Source organism: Perognathus longimembris, chromosome 12, assembly GCF_023159225.1.
Source record: "Perognathus longimembris pacificus isolate PPM17 chromosome 12, ASM2315922v1, whole genome shotgun sequence".
NCBI classification, from domain to species: Eukaryota; Metazoa; Chordata; class Mammalia; order Rodentia; family Heteromyidae; genus Perognathus; species Perognathus longimembris.
In genome coordinates, this window is record NC_063172.1 from 35,019,603 (window position 1) to 35,040,008 (window position 20,406).

General features: G+C 36.6%; 1 protein-coding gene across 6 annotated transcripts in view; it reads left to right on the top strand.

Moving 5' to 3' along the window:
• Runx1t1 (RUNX1 partner transcriptional co-repressor 1) overlaps window positions 1-20,406 on the top strand; it is a 140,690-nt gene that overhangs the window by 40,530 nt on the left and 79,754 nt on the right. Inside the window, exon 2 of one of the 6 annotated variants that reach the window (XM_048359202.1) lies at window positions 861-1,033. The exons of 4 other annotated variants lie outside the window; for them this stretch is intronic. In XM_048359202.1, the coding sequence (XP_048215159.1) occupies window positions 1,027-1,033 (7 nt within the window). In that variant the 5' untranslated portion in view covers window positions 861-1,026. Of the gene's footprint in view, window positions 1-462; window positions 1,034-20,406 lie in introns of those variants that run through there. One more of the 6 variants, XM_048359201.1, reaches the window with a different exon arrangement.

A 20,406-nucleotide genomic window follows, 5' to 3' on the forward strand; every position in this document is an offset into this window, starting at 1 on the left:
ATTGAACCTGGCTGGGTGTGTGTTATTCATGGGCAGGATAAACATTTAAAGGTGTGCAAAAATCAGGCATGATTGTTCTTCTTTTGAAAAGGCTTTACAATGAAGATTTTGTTTTAATCTCCCATGGATCTCTATAGAAGGTGGAGGAGAGTAAGCTGACAATGTTTGGAGCACGTCAACACAGGGATCCCAGGGGGTTAAAAGCACTCTAGTAAAATAAAAGTCGTTAGATTCTGCTTCTCAAAGGTGTTCTATTTTACACACACTACTGAGAAGCCAACAAAAAGAATGCTTGTGATACTTAGTTCTGTGTGATAAGCTGGCACAATACACAAAGTCCTACAAAATGTTGTTGTTTTTTTTAGACTGGGATTTCCAATTCTGTAAAGAAGTTGTGAGGCCTCTCTCTCTCTCTCTCTCTCTCTCTCTCTCTCTCTCTCTCTCTCTCTCTCTCTCTCTTTCTTTAATGTGGTTATGTCTATTGAGAAGATGAAGGAAGCTTTTTATGTGAGATAGTGGTTTGGTGGGGACAGGGGCAGGTCTCCAATTTCCATCTTTTGGCATGGTAAGAGTTAACTTTGAACTAGGATGGGGGGGGCAGCAAATGAATTATTCAGCATTTAGCTTATCTTTCTGCATTTCACTTTTTTTTTGGGAGGGGGCTCTGGAACTTGCCAAGAGAGGTGCAGCAGCAGGGAAGGGGAGGCAAGGGTTGTGATACTTTGCACACACATCCCTGTCATTGTTCTGCCTGAAGAGACAGGGCTGGGTTCAAGGCCACATGTGCGCCTGTCATCCTCCACATTTCTGCTCCAAGTGCAATCCGGAGTGTCAGCTCTCCATCTGTCTCTGCCTGGCAGGCGCACGCGCCCAGCACCCTGCCTCGGGCCATGCCGCCCCAGCCCCTCTGAAGGCCCTCCTCCACCGCCCCGCGCGCATTCCAGAACAGGAGGCATGAGCCCGCAAAGGCAGCGCGCTTGCTCTTAGGACAGAGCAGCTTTCCTGTGTGGTACGCTGGATTCCAGGATGCCTGGTGAGTGAGCTCGGTTCTGTGATCTTTCTGCTATGGTAGGGAAGGAAGCTTACTTTTTATTATGCACGGAAAATGCAACGCGGTTGCCCCACTGCTTGTGGAGATTAGTGAGGGCAGGAAGAGGTTGTGAGTGACAGAGGTGTGGTTGGAAGGTGACATAAAGAAAGTCATCAAGATCTGAATGGAGAGGTGCAGGGTGTGGAGTCCTAAAATTTGAGAGGTGTGTTTTCAAAGCTGAAGGTGGGGCGGGGTGTGGGGGGATGTGGGGAAGTGGGTAGGCAGGCAACTATAGATGTTTTGCTGGAGCAGTTTATTAGAGGAGTTTAGTTCCAGTGGAAAAAGTATTGTTTCTCTTCTGGATTTCAGGACTGTCAGCTGTGCCTTGCATCCTGGAAACTGCATCTGTGGAGAGAGAGTTTTCAGATTATGGCAGAACCCTGGTAGAAGGGCTCTTTAAAAAGCTGTTTATGTCAGGGAGAGTGAAGGAAGCTTTGAAACTATAAGGAATTTCAGTCTTTTCCTAAATCATAGTATTTAGATGTCATCAGGCAAATAATTGAAATCTGTCCATTAAAAACTTTAAAAAAAAGTCTGTGGAATTAGTGAAGCTGTTGTGGTCGTAGAAACTGAATGCATGACAATTTCCGCTGAAAAATATTATCTTTGGAACCTAGAGTGTTTCTGTGATTGTTGCCAGGGAAGTCTGTGCTTGTGACGAAGCCTGGCCTGGGAAATAGGGTTGTTTCTCCCGCTCTCAAGAACTGTCTAAATTGCCCTGTGCTGAATGTGGAGCAACCTATCTCCAGATAAAGAGAGGACATTCAGAGATCCTCTAGCTGGCCGATTTGTGATTATTTGGGTAGGACCGGCTTAGAAGAGGCTGTGCTTGGTCAGGGTTTGTACACCTCACAGATGGTGTTTTGAAACATTATCTGCCAGTTTTCTGCAACCACAGTTGTGTGTGTGTGTGTGTGTGTGTGTGTGTGTGTGTGTGTGTGTGTGTAGGTATTGCCAGTTGTTAGAGGAATGTCTCTCCCTTTAGGATGAGTCCATCTTTATCATCATTGATATACATACAGAAAGGGTGTGTTTGGGATAACATTGCACTTTTCCTTCCTTAGTTCTGTAGACAAGGAATGTATGTGTGTAGTTGAAAGATGGAGAAAATCAATTTGCAAAAAAAAAAAAAAGACAATGAGGTCTTTGAAAGGTCATTTTAACTCTTTAGGCTCTTGTCTTGATTTATATGTACCATTCAACTCAGGAGGAAATGTTGTCTGGAAATATAATCAGGAATTGGTGTGAATGTGCTTGTGCTTTTTATTTTATCTGCCTATTAGAGCTCAGTTTCATGGGATTTTTATGTCACAATTCAAATGTGCTTTGTTTTCTATGCTCCTAACGAATATATGTTAAATGATCTTGAGGAGTGTATATGTGAATTTGGCAAAACAAAGCACCACCATAAACCAAAGGCACTTGTTAAGGATAATAAATAAAAGAGATTACTGAGGACCCTGCTGCTTCTTCTTCAAGTAGGCTCCCAAGCATCCTTACTTAAAATGCATTGAACTATATAAGGCTTTAGAGTCATTGTAAGTTTGTTTTAGTGTAAGGTCATTAATATCTGACTGGTTTTGTACCAGTGATCTAAAGTGTGGGCACTATTTCTCTCTCTCTCTCTCTCTCTCTCTCTCTCTCTCTCTCAACTGTGTTAGGAAAACCTTGTACTTGGATACAGAGAATATATCAACAGCTGTGACTATGCACATGTGCCAGAATGGTGATACTTGAGCAGATCTGACACTTGGCTATTTTTGACAATCATCTGTACTTTTTTTAAACTCTACTATCGGATGGGGTACCTCTTAATTTGTCCTGTAACATATTTTATTCATTCATGTATGATAGCATACTCTATTCATATACTAATATATTTTAGCACTCTGGGAAGTTTTATATTTTAAAATAAGACATTGTATATTGGAGATTAAAAGAAGGGATGTTGTTTTATTTTGTAGTGATATCATCACTTTTTCAAAAAATTGACTAATTATTTATATAACAACTCTTGGGGGGTGGGTAGTACAAGTGTCAGAACTGGTTCCTGGTTGTCTCAGACTTGATGTAACAATTCTCAGATCTGGGGCCTTTTTACCTGAAATTGGGGATCCTTGGAAACAGATGTGCAGAAACTGAGTTTATTCAGACACACCTATGCTTGGGGTGGGTAGGTGAAGGGAAAACTTACTTTATGGTTTTCTAGAAATAATTTGATATTAAAAAGTCACCCCTTCCTCTTTTTGGCTATTGACAGAATACTGTTACAAAATGAGCTCTGAAAAGCCAAGGAGGCATGCTTTGAAATGTAACTAGATTTAAACTATTAAAAATTTTAACTCACTATAAGGAAATGTCATTTCACTGCTTGTCACTTTTGTCACAAGTAGCTCCTTGTGTGAAGAGAAGGAAATGTTTTCTTAGTCTGGGATACCTTGAATATTATATTGTTGGGAGAAGGAGGTGACTCTAGGCTTTCTGAAACATGTATATTTTTATCAATCTTTGTATAATGTTATCAAGGAACATATGTTGACCTACAAAATGCTTTCAGGACTGTTTCCTTAAAAGGACAGTAAGTGAGCACAGTCCCCATAGCCCAGAAATAGTGCTGTTCTTTCAGGAGATGGCTAGTATTAGGTCAGACCACCCTTTCTCAATGGTCCTGCTCTCCAGATGTGCCGGGGACTTTTTTTTTTAAGTTCAAGTTTCCAAAAGGAAAAAAAAAAAAGGCTTGTTTTCAAAATCTGGTTTTACTTAAGACATCTCCATCCTGGAGTGCATTTCATAAATTGCCCACATATTTTTCTTAGCAGAGAACTTAACTGGCTGTAATTTTTAACACATGGCCACATCATGTGATATTTTCAAAACACTTACACATAGCTTTAAGAAGGTCCCTGCAGAAATGATCCATCCTTTCACAGTCGGCCCATTTTTTAACAGCATATCTGCATTTTCCATTTAGTAGAGCTATATATTATTAGCTTACATTTTTGGGTAGTAAAACAGTGCATTGCTGATTGTAAAACATGGACTTTATTATCTGCTGAAAATTGATTTGGCATTTATAGCCACTGTGTACTAGACTGTTTTTCTGTTTTTAACATCAATACTCACAAGCGATGATTTGTGTAAAACACAGAGATGAAATTGCCATGTACATCCAAATGTTAGTGTCCCTTAGTAACTGAACATTTGGATAGTGCACCTGGATATATATATATATATATATATATATATATATATACATATATATTTAATAGATGCATCTAAATATTATTATGTAAGAATAAAAATACAACATTCTATCCACTGACTTTATTTTTCCTTGCAAGTTGGTTTGCCATCATGTTAGGCTGTTCGCTGTTTTAAACGAGCCTTATGCTAGCTATTGAAATAAAATTGTATAAGCTGTAAATATCCAATTATAAATGCAGATCATGCATACATTACTTCTTTGTAGCAAATACTTAGAAGTTTCAAGTCCCATTCAAACCCTAGCACACCTCCTCTTTTCTGTTTAAAATTGTATTAAATTTTCTGTGCATTTGTTCTTTTAGTTTTGTGTATTTTAACTAATACCTGGAAACTATTACTGATTGGATCACCTTCCTTTCCATTTGATGGTGTCTGATCTGTTGAAAAAGAGACCAGACAGTACTACTCTTTTTTAGATGTAATTCATAATTTCTAAACATTTCATAAGGGAACTAAATGTTTATTTCTATTTCCTAGGGTAAGCATTTACTTAGTGGGCATTAGATAGTGTAGAAATGTCTGTTGGCTGTCTAATCACTGCATGGATAGTTGATATTTGCAAAGACTCTGCTCTGATTGTAATATTATGAACAGTCTTTTGAATCATCAGAGGAATAAATATGTTTTAGAACAGGATGTAAGCACCTCATATTTTGAAACTGAGGCTCATAGAGATTCATCTCTATGCTATTCTTTTTAAATTTTTTTTTCTTATTTACTGTCAAAGTCATGTACAGAGACATTACAGTTTCATACATTAGGCCTTGGGTACATTTCTTGTACTGTTTGTTACCTCCTCCTTCATTCCCTCCTCCCCCTTCCCCCTTATGCTATTCTTTAAAGAGCTCCACAGTCGACTTTCCTTTGCTTGGTGCTTCTAGAGTCTCAATGCACATTAAATCATATTAACCTATTATATATTAGGTACGTGATATATAACATCTACTTTTTCCCCTCTTCATCATTTATTATCTTTCCTCTTACTTCAAGAGAGGAAGAGCTATGTGTGATAAAAATTCTGCATTCATGATTACTTAGCCTATAGCAAATGTGCGCACAAAACATTTATTCTATACTTATTTAAAATTAATTTAATTAATTCACTAATTTAATGAATTCAATTGCCACATAAATTAATTTTAATGGTAATTATTGAATGTTAAGCAGAACAAGAAAGTATCCTATGATGAACAAAAAGTTACACAAACAAGGAACTTCAGAAAGGAAACATTTGTAAACAGTTCAAAAGATGTCAAGTACCAGATAACTGTGATTGAATTCTTCCATGCCTTCGGGGGGTTATGGTTCCTGTTCCAGGTAGAGAGGGGGAGGAAAAAAAAAACAGATCTTGGTATGGGAATCCAGTAGAGGAACTCAGAGGTGCAGCACTTCTCTGTAGTACAAGTCAGACATATGGGATAAGAGTGGACAGAGAGCAAATCCAATGATTATTGCAAAACTTGTCTATCTCTCTCTACTTCTCTACTTGCTCCTGATTGAATCACAGTGTAACTTGACATATTTTTTTAGTTTGTGGCTTTTATACTAAGAATAGGAAATCCTTTTATTTTGTTTTTTTTTGTGTTTTTTAAAGTAAATTTTAATTTCTATGTGACAGTGGTTATATTATTTCTTGAAAGTAATTTGTGTATAGTTGCATTACTTTGATACCTAAATATAGCTAATGGAAGAAGTCATTAAATTAAATGACTCATAACTGGAGAACAATAGGATTTCACACCTGACCAAGAAGCAGGTTTATCAGGGTAGCTTTCTCAGACAGCTGTTTGCATTAATTAATATTAATGTAAATGTACTTTCTGAGAATGTCTAGCTTTAATTATGTTTTTCAATCCATAGAGTTCCAATAAAAGGAATCAGGAAATCCTCTTAATCTCACAGGGAATATATAACTGCCATCTCTAAACAGAATAAATCTCTGATAGTATACAAAGAAGAGTCTTTTATTGAAAGCCTATATATACCAGGCCCTGGGCTAGGCTCTACATCTACTTTCTAATTCTCCTTACAACTCTGAAAATTTTTTGTCTCCAAATGATCTATTTGAAACCTGAAACCCAGATAAATGAAACAGTTTGTCCCCAGACTCATAGATATAGTTAAATGGCAAAGATGGGATTTCAATCTTTGATAAGGAGTGGATATATTATGGCTTAATGGGGGGATCTTTTGTAATGAAGGCTAGACTGAACATTTGAGGGGAAATGTTTTCATTTGAAGAATAGTAGCATAAAAGGTAGAGTTCTCTTGGCTAAGAAATACCATCAGAAAAACATTGGTTTTAATCATCAAGAATGATCTTGGTTAAAAACAAGTCAGGATTTTGGTTCTTCCCTATCAACTCCTACTCCTCTTGAAACAGTAAGTGGTCGAAATGGCATCAGTAATGTCATTATCTTGAAAATCCTAGTGTAATTAGTAAACTTGTCCATAACAAATATGTGGGTGGACAAATGTCTCGCCCAGTTTTTGGCTTTTGAAATCTTCTGTTGATCAGAAGCTTAAATCGGCAATTTTTCTTAATATGTTTATGCAGTAGTAGAAAATTGGGAAGCAAAGGGTATAGTCAACACATTGGCAGACACAGTTGTTAAAAATTGTGTGTTAAAAAATAAACAAGTTAGCTGTCTAGTGGAAAGACTGCTGAGTATCTGTGTCTCTGCGTTGAGCACACTTAGACCCATACGCAGTGTTTACAGGCTGATTGTACTTCCTTTTCGGCTATTCCTGCAAAAAGGCAGAAGGACTTGCTTTGGGGATGTTTTCACAGGAAGTTTTCATTCTGTTGCCTGTTATTTCCTTTCTAAAGGCTAAGTGATTTGTGTAGCCTGGCTTGCTTTATTAGAGGAATTATTTTTCTTTTGCATGCTTTATTATTAATACTATACAGAGTACTAGATACTCATGCAAGAATAGTCATGAATGTACCTGTAAGAACATGGTGCCCTGAAGAGTTTGCCTTTAAGAGCTATGTAATTAGGCAAGATGCTCTTTAGGAAGAAGGGGTCTGAGAGGGTGTCTGTGTTATGTGTTTATGGCTCTAACAAGAGTCTTAAAGAGATTGAAGAAATAAACAGCATTCTTAACAATCTGGAATGGCTTTGATGGGGGCACTGAACTACTTGGAACTTTGAGAAAGGCCATTGCTGTATTTCTCAGCAAATGGTTCCTTTTCATTGGAATTCTGTATGTTCTCAGGTCACTGACTCCCTCATAGTTATTGACTATAATCACCCTTAGATTATTGAAGGGGAAATGAATAGTTAAATGTGAGGTTCCTGGGTTAACAATTTATATATCAGCCTATTTGAAGTGTTTGACAGATATCCTGACAAGGAGGAGACTGGAAAGAAGGTACTTAATTTCCTGTGAGGCAGATGATGTATATAGAGGCAGTTTCTGAAGCTACTGACTTACAGTAGAGAGAGCAACACTTCACTTGAAATCTTGTTAACATTTATTTTCCTCTTCTTTCTCTGGCTTTAATTATATTGGAATTGCTTCTAGATAAACTATATTAAAAGGATCAAAGTGAAGAGTTCTTTTTGTCTTAGAACACACTTATTAAACTTTGCATTTCATATTGTCATTCTTCTAGACTTCCCAGAGTAGTGTTAATTATTGGATAATAAAATATAGAAAGTGATAGAAATCAGAGTTGAAACTCAGCTTCTTACTTATCCAAAGGCTCTATATACCCATATTTGCTTGACAAGCATGAAGGGAATAAAAAGAAAAATCAATATATGCAAGAACAATCAGTTTGTAAACCTTTTTCTGTTTCTTTTTTTTTCCCCCTTAAAGAATGTCATTGAAAGGGATGAACACTCTCTGATTGATATTATTTACCTGAGTTTCTGCTATCTGAGGAATATCTCTTAGTTTCCATCTTTATATTTTCATCAGTTTTAAAAGCTGCAAAACCTTTACTATCATATTAGTGTGGATAAGCCTTTTACTAAAATGTTTTGGGAACCTGAACCATTGTGTAAGACTTTCCACAGAACAGAAGAATATTTCTAAATTTAAGCCCTCCAATTGGTTGTGTTTATGTGCTTACACTTTTTTTTGCTTGCTGTATCGTTTTATTACACATATTTTTTTCTGAATAGTTACTTATTTATTGTCAAAATGATATACAGAAGGGTTACAATTTCATACATAAGGCAGTGGTTACATTTCTTGTACAATTTGTTATCTCCTCCATCATTCTCCCCTCCCCCCTCTCCCATTCCTTCTCTCCCCCATGAGTTGTTCAGTTGGTTTACCCCAAATGGTTTTGTAAGTATTGCTTTGGGAGTTGTTTGTCTTTTTATCCTTTGTCTCTTGATTTTCATAATTCCATATACTGGTATTAGAACTGTGCTTACACTTTTGCACTTATTGATCAATGCTTTTAAGTAGTCATGGTTTCCATACTTAGCTCTCTTCTTGATCAGTTTTTAAAGGCATGTTTTATCTTTCGCTTGGTGACTTTTTTCCCTGTGAACTAAAAGTGCATTTTGTTTCATAAGACCATCCATCACAAACACAGAATTTTGAGAGTGTTTGTGCTTAATAGTATGATCATGTACAAGTCTTAAAAGTAGACAGAAGTATTCTATCTTGCTTACTTCATAGGAAAATAACAATGATGTTACAGGGGCTTTGCATCTCAATTAGACCCAATAGACATACAAGAGGTTATTACAGGGAAGCAGTGATGGTCTCTTGACTTAAAAATAGGGGACAGTATTTGAGACTACACAAAAATAGACTGTTTTCTGAATCTTGTTGATGTTTGATGGGATTTTCTGTCTCCTTCTGTCAGCTGCCCACCTTTTCTCTATTTTTGTGTTTACCCTTTACCCATTCCAGTAATCTGCTAACTTGGAAGCCATGTAATCAAATTTAGAATAGTGAGACAGATAGCGAAAAGAGCCTGAAAAGCCTGCCTAGCTTTTTCAGGTATTAACAAATGGTAGTTTTCAATTGTGGCAATAGTGTAGGTCATTGCCTGAGATTTCTTCTTCATTACTGGTTTTCTTTTCTGGGTAGGTGATGTTGTTAGGGAGAAGGATGCTGTGTCTGTTACATCTTTTATTTCAGTTTTGTGTTATTCTAAGAAAAAGATACATACTCTCTTATTCACTGTTTAAAAGAGAATTTTAAGCATCATCAACTTTCCTTGATAAAACATACATTTACATTAAAATCTTGATTTCCCAGTTCTAATAATCCTATTCCAGGATACCTGGGAACCTGACATACAGTAGGCAATCAGCAGATGTTTGTTTGATGAAGTGGGTGAGGATGACTGGGATTCACAGGGATTTCAAAAGGAAACAAATAATATACAAAACATGATAATTTATGAGAGGAAATATTAAGAAGTGAATCTTAAAAAAATTTTGGTAAGTTGTATTTCTCAGGTATTTCCTTTCAGAGTTAGAGGAAAAGAGAACTATTTATTTATTTACTTATGCTTCTATACAGCTTTACTAGTGGCTCTTGTATTTTGGTAAATATTGCACATATGATAAGCCTGATTATTTATTGCGATTATATTTGCTACAACTATAAAGCAACATACAACGCTTAAGTAGCATGTGTAGGATGAGCTAGTTAGGTTGACCAATGTGATGCCAGGTACAGATAAGAGAAAGAAGTATAATTTGTATGCTTTTGTGTATCAGTTAGAAATTAAGTGACAAAGAGACCTTCCTGGCAAAATTACTGAAAATATAAATGAAGAACAGGGTTTGGGAAAGTATATCTAATATTTTTGGAAGGCTGCCTCTACCTGTGATTTTCATGCAGTTGATGAGAATTTTTGTTTCTTTCTTATTGCCTGGTTGGAGCCTGAGGAAAGCTCCTCAATCTTCCATAAGGCTTACTGAAGAAGATTTTTTTGCAAAAGAAAAATATTAACTAAATATTTTTATCTTTTCAGTTACACAGAAAATTCAGCCAACAGTTGTGTGTGTGTGTGTTTTTTTTTTCTGTATCAATAATCATGGAAGAGTAGCAATTTGATAGGCTGGTAAAATTTAAGTTTCCAGAGAAACTGCTTAAGATAATCCATTCAGTGCATGATACATTTTTTCTTTAAAAAATGTCATTTCTTATTTTAATGCTTTCTTTAAATATTTTTCCCTTTTATATTTAGTGCAACATTTACATTACACCCATTGAAAGGCTTAGGTTAAGATTTGCATTTAGAACGTATCACTGCCTAGTATACTTGAAAATTTATCTTGCTGGTTTAGCAAGTATTTTGTAGGTATTTCTCAGAGTTCATGCCTCTTAAAAGGTCTTACAAGGTCAGTTTAGTTTATTAATTTAGTGTCTAATACAAGGATGCTGAATACTATACAGATACTGATATTTTGTACAGATGCTTCCAGGGTTAAACATGGTAGGTTATGGTATAGATAAGATGCTCCTGGGTCTGGATCATGTCTAAAATTTTGGAGTTCATGGATGTACAGAATATAAATTCTCTGTCTCACTCCACAACTACTGAACCAGAAACTCTGGGATTATCCTAGTAATCATAGTTTGAAGCAACTCTCAGAGGCTTCTCAGGTATATTCAGGTTGGAGAACCAGTATGGTAGTTAATTAGTTTTTTTCTTTGTGTACTTGGGGGTGATACCATTTTTGTCATGAACAAAATAGTTGAGAAGCTACAAAAATAGAAATTAATGCAATTTATTGATTTTTAAATAATATATTAAAATAATAAAAATATGCAAATAGTGCATTTGTTCAGGGTCTTAGTTACTGGTGACATAGCCAGATGCTCATAGAGCTGCTCTGACAGAGATCATAAAGAGAAGTGCATACCAACTCAAAGGGTGGCTGCTGGTATGTTCTGAAAGTTATTTCTAAACCTGTGAGTCCACCTCAATGTGCACTTGGTATTTGCACTTGGCATTTGCTATGCTTTTGCCTCTGATTGAGGCCACCTTCTGATTATTCATAATTCTGTGAGTTTGACCAGTCCTCTATAGACACTGTGAGGTGGACCTTCTTTTCATAGCAAAATTGAGTACTCTGAAAAGTTCTGCAAAGCAAAAGTTTTCCTCTTCATTTTCTCTATTCAACATAAATAAATGTTCAGGATAATTAAAAAAATGGATTCTCCATTGCGCCTGGAGAAGATTTATTTCCTGTGTCTCCCAGATCTTCTGTTGTTCTCTTTTGTGCTGGCTAGGCCTTCAGTAAGCTCAGTCTGACACGCTTTGCGGCCTTTGCCTCCCGTGATAAAATAGATTGAAATGATTCCTGGCACCATCTGCTGAAGAGGAACAGCCCTGGAGGACTGTGCTTTGAGAAAAAGTGACTGAATGCTAAGAAATGTGGAAGTCTAGGGACACAGGCAGAGGATTTTTTTTTTTTTAAGAGCATGAACATTAATACATCTTCTTGAGGTTTGATGGGACATGTACTGCCTACTGCCCCATCTGGTGCTTATGATAGCATGGCATATTAGCATGCTGCAAGTTCATAATGTATTCAGGGGGAGGAAACAGCTCTTGCATACCAATTGAGGCATCCTCTCTTTTTCAGAACTGCTTTTGAATTTCAATGATGTTTATATCTTCCAAGCCATGTCTGATCAGGGCATTTCCGCTCTGAGGAATAACATGAGTGAGTGATTGTGTGTGTGTGTGTGTGTGTGTGTGTGTGTGTGTGTGTGTATGTATCTGTGTGTGCTTGCATGCACGTGCATGTGTGTGCACACATATGTTCTCTCTGAGTCTCCCATTAATTCATCTTTCTCCCTTCTTTTCCCCTTAAAATTATCCTTTTATTTTCCCTACGAGAACTGAGGCTTGAACTCAGGGCATGGGTGCTGTCCCTTAGCTTTTCTTGTTTAAGTCTGCCAGTATACCACTTAAGCCACATAGTTCCACTTCTGGCATTTTTATTTTTGGTTAGTTGAAAGTACATGGGATAAGAGTCTCCTGGACTTGCCTGCTCTGGCTGGCTTCAAACCTCCATCCTCAGATTTCAGTTTCTTGTGTAGGTAGGATTACAGCTATGAGCCACCAGTGACCAGCATAAGTTGTTTTTAAGATCCTGTGGGTCTGTGGCTTACATTTTTTCTCCTCTTGGAATCATATACAATTTTATTATTTTACATGTAAACCTGACACATTTTTGATATAATTTTGTGGAATTAATAGTATAGAGGATAACAATAGGAGACTACTGTCTTCTTATAGTTAGGATGCTTTGTGAGGGTCAAACCCTATATCTAACTGTGGATGTATCTCAATGATACCTAGAGTTTTGTGATCCTTTGAAAAAATATTTATTTATTGAGCTCACATGCTGAGTCAAAATCTAGAGAAGCTGAGGACCACACTGTGAAAAAAGGTTGTGAGTCTCTCCTCTCAGGGCATTTGTATTTGAGTTGAGAGAAAACAAGAGAAACCAAGATTAATGAACAAGATAATTTCAGGTGGAACAAAACACAGTGGATTATGTGGGGAGCTCATTTAGAATGACTTGTCAAGGAAGACACTTATGGAGGTGAAACTTTTGCTGAGAATGACTTCGATAATTTAAGGGCAGAGAAATAGTAGAACTATGGAGTTACAACCATGTTTGGTATTTTCAAAGGTTAGGGTCACTTGACCCAAGTTCAGGGACCAGTCCAGTGATCAAAACTGGTGGTTATTCTGAAGGTGTCTGGAAACTGTCAGAGGGGAAGCTAGGAAGTGATGTGATTAAAATTGCCTTTGTGTCTCCATGTCTTGCACTTAGTAGGCATTTGTGTTGAAGTAAAAGGGTAAACCTTAAATCTATGGAGAGGCGTCTTGTTCAATTGACATCAGCATGGATTTTTAGAGTCAAGAACACATTTCTTGGATTTTTGGCCCTACCATTTGTTTTACATTGGACTTTGAGCAGTTTTTTAACCTCTTTTAGCTTATACCTTTTCATCTATTGAAGAGGAAAACTGATACTTAAACAATGGCCTTATTGTGATAAAAATTAGGTAATTTCTTAAAAGACCTTGTATAATGAGGCATCCAAGGCTCAGGCCTGTAATCCTATATGTGCTAGAGGCTAAATTTGAATGATTGTGGTTTAATGCTGGCTTGGGCAAGAAGCTCGTTAAATCTCAACTCCACCAATAAAAATATGGGTGAGTGATAGACTCACTAAGCCATCCCAGCACTGCAGGAAGTATGAAGAGGAGGATTTTGATCCAGAGTGGCCTAGGGCAAAAGTGAGGTGCTATTTTTAAAATAAATAGTGAGAGCAAAAGAAGGTACATGGCTCAAGCAGTAGAGTACCTGCTTAGCAAGCACAAAATCCCGAGTACAAACACCCATACTGAAAAAAAATAAGAGACCCAGAATACTATTCAGCTCCTCACAGGCATATGATCAATCATCAATACACTGATCGTAAACATATGGTTTCAGAGAATATTTAAACAGTTAATGGTGTCTTGTTAAAAATTTCTTTCTAATATAATAATTCCTTCCCTCTTAAAATATTGTTGCTACCACATTGATATTCTGGTACTCTTAATTCTAAGGGAATTTTACCTAACGGGAAAAATATCTCAAAGAATTCTATGGTGAATTCGTTGTCTAGTTAATAGTTTATTTTTTAAATTGCCTTATATCAAAATATGAATGAATTGGAAATGAATCTTAATGAACCTGAAATATCTTTACAATTAATAAACCAGAATTATATTTATATATTTTTCCAGAAGATATTTTTAATATTAAAGAAGCCAGAAGGATTTGTGCAGTAAAAATTGTGGTTATGATTATGTGAAGGGTACCATAAGGAGTTTAAATCAATAAGTTTATAACTTTAATTATTAGTTACATAATTTTTAGTTATAAACCTTTTCACTGGTATTTTTTAGTCCACTCTAATGGAGCATGTAAGGAATTTCTTAGTGTTTTTTTTTACATGAATTGTGCACTTAATTGTAATGAATAATTGTTCAACTATTTTCATAGTCTGTAAAGTGATGCTTGCATTGTTATTATAACAGTAGGATTATGGGATTGAGATTGAGGAAAAGGTTTCTGGGTTCAATGTCTGAACAGAGTTTAAGTTACTCTTTTGTCCTAGGCATATAACTGAATTTTGTAGATAGAGTGTATTATGTATTTGTTTAAGGCTAGATTTTCTCTTTTCTTTTGTAGATTACTTTTTGTTTTTAACCCTCTTCAAAAATGTTCAGAAAAACAAATAATGCTTGAGGAATGTGGAGGAGAAGGAGGTAGCGTGGGTAATTCATGCAAGTTCAGTCAGCACTGAGGAGATTCTTGAAATGTTTTTTGGTGTTCACTGGAACTGTACAGAATTATTAGCATCTACATGTTATGTGAGAGCAGACTCAGTTGATGTTGTATTCTTGATGGAATGTAAGACAAAGAGAAGGATGGTGGAATGATTATAGCTGATTGGGAGGTGGGAATCCCAGTTTAAAGAAGACAGGAGGTTATAGGTGGCAAGGAGTTTATCTTAGTTGAGTGCCAGTTGGATTGTTAACAACACCATTGAGAATGGAGGTACACATAGCTTCAGGATAATTTAGAAGGGATAATTACCAGTTAGCCTTGGTAAGTTTTATAGGCCTACCTTGGTATTATCCTTTATCTGTAGTTATTCTTCCTTCAAAATATCACAAGCACATTGTGTTCATTTTCCAAGGAAGAAAAGAACTGGAGATTGTGTGAGATGTCAGTACAGTGTGGTACAACTCAAGTCTCATACTTCCTCATTAAAATTTGCTTGACTTAGGTGATAGAATATTGTAAATCACACTCTTAGATTTTACTTTCTCATCTGTTAAGGGCAATGATCCTATCAAAGGCAATTTAGCCTCTAATTTAACCAGTTTCTCTTACCTGTTTTTCAGTCTCTTGTAGTGAAAACAGTCATCTCTCTCTAACACCTAAGAAAATTTTTTCTTCAAACATATTTGAAGATATATTATCTGTGCATGATGAAAAACACCTATAGTCACTGTTATTTGGAAGGAAGGAGTAGGAATATCACTATTGGAAGCCAGGCCAGGCAAAAAGGTAGCCATGCCCCTATATGAAAGACTGGCTGAGTATGATGGTTCATGCTTCTGGTCTCAGCTACTCTGGAGGCAGAGAGGTTAGAGGATTGGGGTTTGAGTCTAAACCAGCAAATAACCCAATATAAAAAGCAAAGTAAGAAACAAACAACAAATAAACACCCCAGAGGGCTAGACTCATGGATCAGGTGGTAGAGTGCTTGCCTTCCATATTTTATCAGCAGTACTACAAAAATAGATGGATGGAGACAGACTATTTATAAAAGATAAATGTATCTTTCTTCATTCATCTATACCTTCCTCTTTCCTTTCCTTTGCAATAGACTTTACCACAGAAATTATACTGTTGTTAGTATTTAAATGCATAACAAACTTTAGTAATTCCAAAATCATATTGCAAATACAGGGTCTTGACAATAATGTCAGACTTCCTCCCAGTTTAAAAGTGAAAGGAAATAAGGCACTACTTGCTGTTTATTGACGACTCATGCATTTTGAGGAAAATAGAAGTCCTTGAAGGTTCCAAAAACTAATGAATGTTCATTTAAGTCATCAAGAATCCTTGGAAGCATCTACATTTGAAGTTAGTTGTTTACTGAAAATAGATCATTTGGGTTGCTTCATTTAGTGAACTAAAGATTTGGCAACATTTTTATAGCAGTATATATGGAACCCATAAAGAGGGTACCCCCTCTTTATCTGTTCCTTCTTGGTGATCAGTGAAATAGATGTTTTTGTTTTGTGGGGAGATCCTGGGGTTGAATCCAAATCCTATTCCAAGTCTGCTTCCATGCTAGGTACAGGCTCTATTACTGAGTTTCATTCCCAGTCTAGAGACTTAATGGGAAAGAATTATGTGGCAACTTCTCTTAAAGGACTACTTGGCTGTGCTTCCTTTCCATTATAAACTCATGCAATTTAGACAGGTGTGCAGCAGATGCTGGAAGAAGTGGTGAGTAGTTTAAGTAGGAATGGCATCTTTTGTCTTAAAATAACCTAGGAAGCAATTTGGGCACGAAGTGTGTAAAGTCAAGGACTCTACTTTTATTCTTTTTGAAGGCCCTAGTACAGTGTAGGTGTCTTTTTGTTTTGTTTTATTTTGCTTTGACACATAATATGGGTGATGAATGTTTTCAGGAAAACACCAGTAACTCAGTTGCGATGGCTCTGTAATTCAAGTTGTAATGAGTATTTATTGAGCTAGTGATGCATGCTGCACTTTCATAGCCACTGGACATGAGCCAGTGAGGAACACAGGTGAAACTCTTCATCCCACAGAAGTTATAGTGCACGTGATAGCAGAGGACAGAAGGCAGGGACAGGCAGTAAACTACAAACATAAAAGATCAGATAAAAGATCAGATCCTCTGGTATGTGAGATGATAATTACTCTACAAAACAATCAGACAGGGTAAAGAGAGTCCTTATGATGTTGGGAAAGACACCAAGATGACGATTTTAGTTTGGATGGTTGAGATGGCCATCTTTGAGAAAGGACTTTTGAAAAGATATTTGTGGTGGTGGAAGAAGGGCCTGAGTGGCTACATTGGGGAAGAACTACTTTAGGCTGAAAGTAAACTAGAGTACATAGATTGAATGAAGAGGAAAGATGGAACCTCTTTTGCTATTGAGAACATTTACTGATCAATAGATTTAACCATATATCAGAGACCCACTGCCCGCCCTGTGGTTGTCCTTCCTATCTTCCTCTTCTCTGTGAGATGTCATGGCATCAAATGTTGAAATGATATCTCTTTCTACAGAACTCACTGTGCCTCATAATTATTCCATGCATCTTGCCAATATTGATTTTAATACTATTGGTACTTTGTCCAACACATTTTTCAGCTCTTTGATAGAATGAGACCTTTAACCTAAATCTTACCCTAGTGAGTGCTAGTCAAGGCCGCATAGTATATGTTTTGGTTTCTATTCATTACTCTCTAGTATTTTTAAACCCATTTAGTGCTTTAGTATTAAGAAATAGGTATTTGCTCAAAATAAATGAACACATAAGCTACAATAATCAAAATCTTGTATAGGGCCAAGGGAATTGCTCAAGTAGTGGAGTGCTCTTAAGTCTCCATTCTCTGGCTCCCCATTAGGTGAGACTATAGGCATGAATCACCAGGCCTGGCTCCTTTTGCCATCTTTTGAAAGGTCTGATGTGCCTATTTTTCCCCATATATCCTGTCTTTTGGCCCTGACCTTTTCACTACCGCCTTTCTCCAAGATGTGCAGAAGTTCCACTGCTTTTTACATTCGGACATATCAGTAGCAGGCTATCTCTACAGAGGATTTGATTTTGGCCTTTTCTCTCCTGCTTACTCTCCTTTGTACACATCACTGCTAATTTCTGTGCAAAAACTAAGTCAATGAAGTGATGAAATAAAATTATAGAAATAAAAGTAGCCAACACCAGGGCTAGTTGTGTGGCTCAGTGCTAAGACTGAGGACGTGAGTTCAAACCACAGTACCACCAAAAAAATTAGCCACTGTTAGCTAACTTTGGCCCCTCACCAAGGATTTTTGAGAGATTTCAGAGAAAGTTCATTGTTTACTATAAGCTTTGGGTGAGTTTTATTTTTTTTCTTCTATATATCCATATATCCATCCAACTACCCATACGTTCAGGCTGTTTCTAACTCCTGCTCTCATAAGTAGTAAGAATTGGTAAATGAATAAGCTAAATAAATATGATCTAATAGAAAAAAGATTTAGAAACTTTGAGAAAATTCATCTTAAGATTTTTATGATAATAATTATTTAAAAATGGTTATTTTTCATCATTTATTTTCCAACCTCTCATTTAAAATGACAAGACTATATCTGCAAATATGACAGGTGGAATAGATAATACTAAATTTGGTAATATGTGTATACAGTGTGGGTAGGATAATTAATCCAAAGACACTATACTACTTGGTCTTTGTTGTTGTTGTAGTCAAAGGACATGAACTGCGGCTACTAAGACCTTAGCTGGCGCAGCTGGAACCTACAGAAGAGTAAGATATGGAAGCACTCATTTATCTTGTTGGTAGGAATAATGGAAAGGAATGTCAATAGATGCTTTTAAGCAGAAGGGTCATTTTACTAGGTTTACAGGTTAATTCTCAGGGTAATGTGGAGAGTAAATTGAAGAATATAAAATTTTCAGTATGCTAGCTGAGAAAGCATGATGGGCTACAGTGCCAAGAGAGAAAGGGAAGGAGAGCGATGTGGACTCTAGAAGCACCAACCAAATAAACAAATCCCTGTATTTTTAGGGTTAGGCATGCAAAGGCAGGAGGATTTAGAGTCCAAGGCTAGCCTGGACTATGTGGTAAAACTGTGTCTTGAAAAAAGCACAAAACAAAAAAAAATCCTACCTTTCTTATTTATTGCCACACATACTTTGTAGCACTTCTGCATAGATACTGTACTAGGACTGGGACATAAAAGGAACCTGGCCTGAGGAGAAAACTAAAGGCCTTATAAAAGGACATGGATGAATTTTGTTATTTTATAAATATTGTGATGGAAGCACAGGGGTAGCGGTTCTGATTTGAGTTAGGCTGGTTAGGGGAAGATTGAGATTGATGTGAAATGATATAAAGTGAAAATGAACTGACCATTTGTAAGCAAGAAGTAATATTTTTCTAGTATTTATAGTGCTGTTCAATAGACATACAACAAACATTTGATTACATCAATGAGTAGGAAATGACCTGAAATTGTTTGTTGTTGTAGGTTACCTTTTCCATTTTCCTTAGTTCCTGAAAGCCCCATAGGCCCTATAGAGAGACCTGTAATAGCTAATGGACATCCTTTACATGAAGGCAGAAGCCCCTTGCTTTTGTGTTTGAGTGTGTGTGTGTGTGTGTGTGTGTGTGTGTGTGTGTGTGTGTGTATTTCCATGGTTAGTCACAATTTTTACATGAATGAGTTCAAGCTGTCGTCCCAGAATCAGAAATAGACACTTGTGAAGAACAAGCTCAAGACTCTAAGAGTTCTAGATGTCTTAGAGTTGAGATGAGAAAAAGCCAGAATTGAAAGGAAGGAAAGGAGCAGTGAAACACAAAAAATGAATTGTGCTGACCTCATAATTTTGTCTTAAGCCAACCCAAGTAAAGCGACATACAGTATCATATACTGGGGGGGAAAACCCTTGCTATTTCCAAACTGTACAAGTGAATTATTGCTTTTCAGAGAAATGAGATGGAAATGATAATCTGTGAAATAGATTATCATATATATGCATATATGCATATATATTTGAGAAAGTACTAAATTGAAGCCTGATCTCTCCAAGTAGATTTCCAACATTTTTCTTGAAGCCACTTAAGGGACATAGGTATTCATGGTCAGAGTGGATTTCTGTGGTACTGTGGATCATGTTCCAAAACTTTTCTCTTCTTACCTCTTTAGGAAGCAATGGTAAGATTATCACAGGTACAATTACAGAAATGTTCTAATAAGAATCAAGACAAGTTAATAATAGCATGATGATACTCTGATGGGAATAGCTTCCTTTGTGTTTGCCTATTTAGTACTTTTATGATTAATTTATCTGACAAGTAGTATCCTTCCATGTAGCCTTATGGATCTCTAGCATGCACCATTTTTTTTCATTTGTTCATGCACAGCCTTTCATAGTTGTCCATCAATGTTTTGTTTGATTCGCCCCCATTATAATTCTTCATAAGCTCATAGAAGACATCTCCATTGCTATATGAAATATAAATGATTCCTAGTAAATGGATTGGAATTTAGACTGTCATCTTAATTTAGTAATACATTTACCCACATTTAAACTATAAATATGAAGGAAGCTACATTAAGAGCTTATTAACATGGAATTTATTTGTGTTCACTTGAGATGTGTCTCTGGAACTTCAAGTGTGGCATGTGAATTGTAAAGCTGTGTCATTCAAACTGAGGCCAGCTAGGATTTTTGTGTGTGTGTGTGTGTGTGTGTGTGTGTGTGTGTGTGTGTGTGT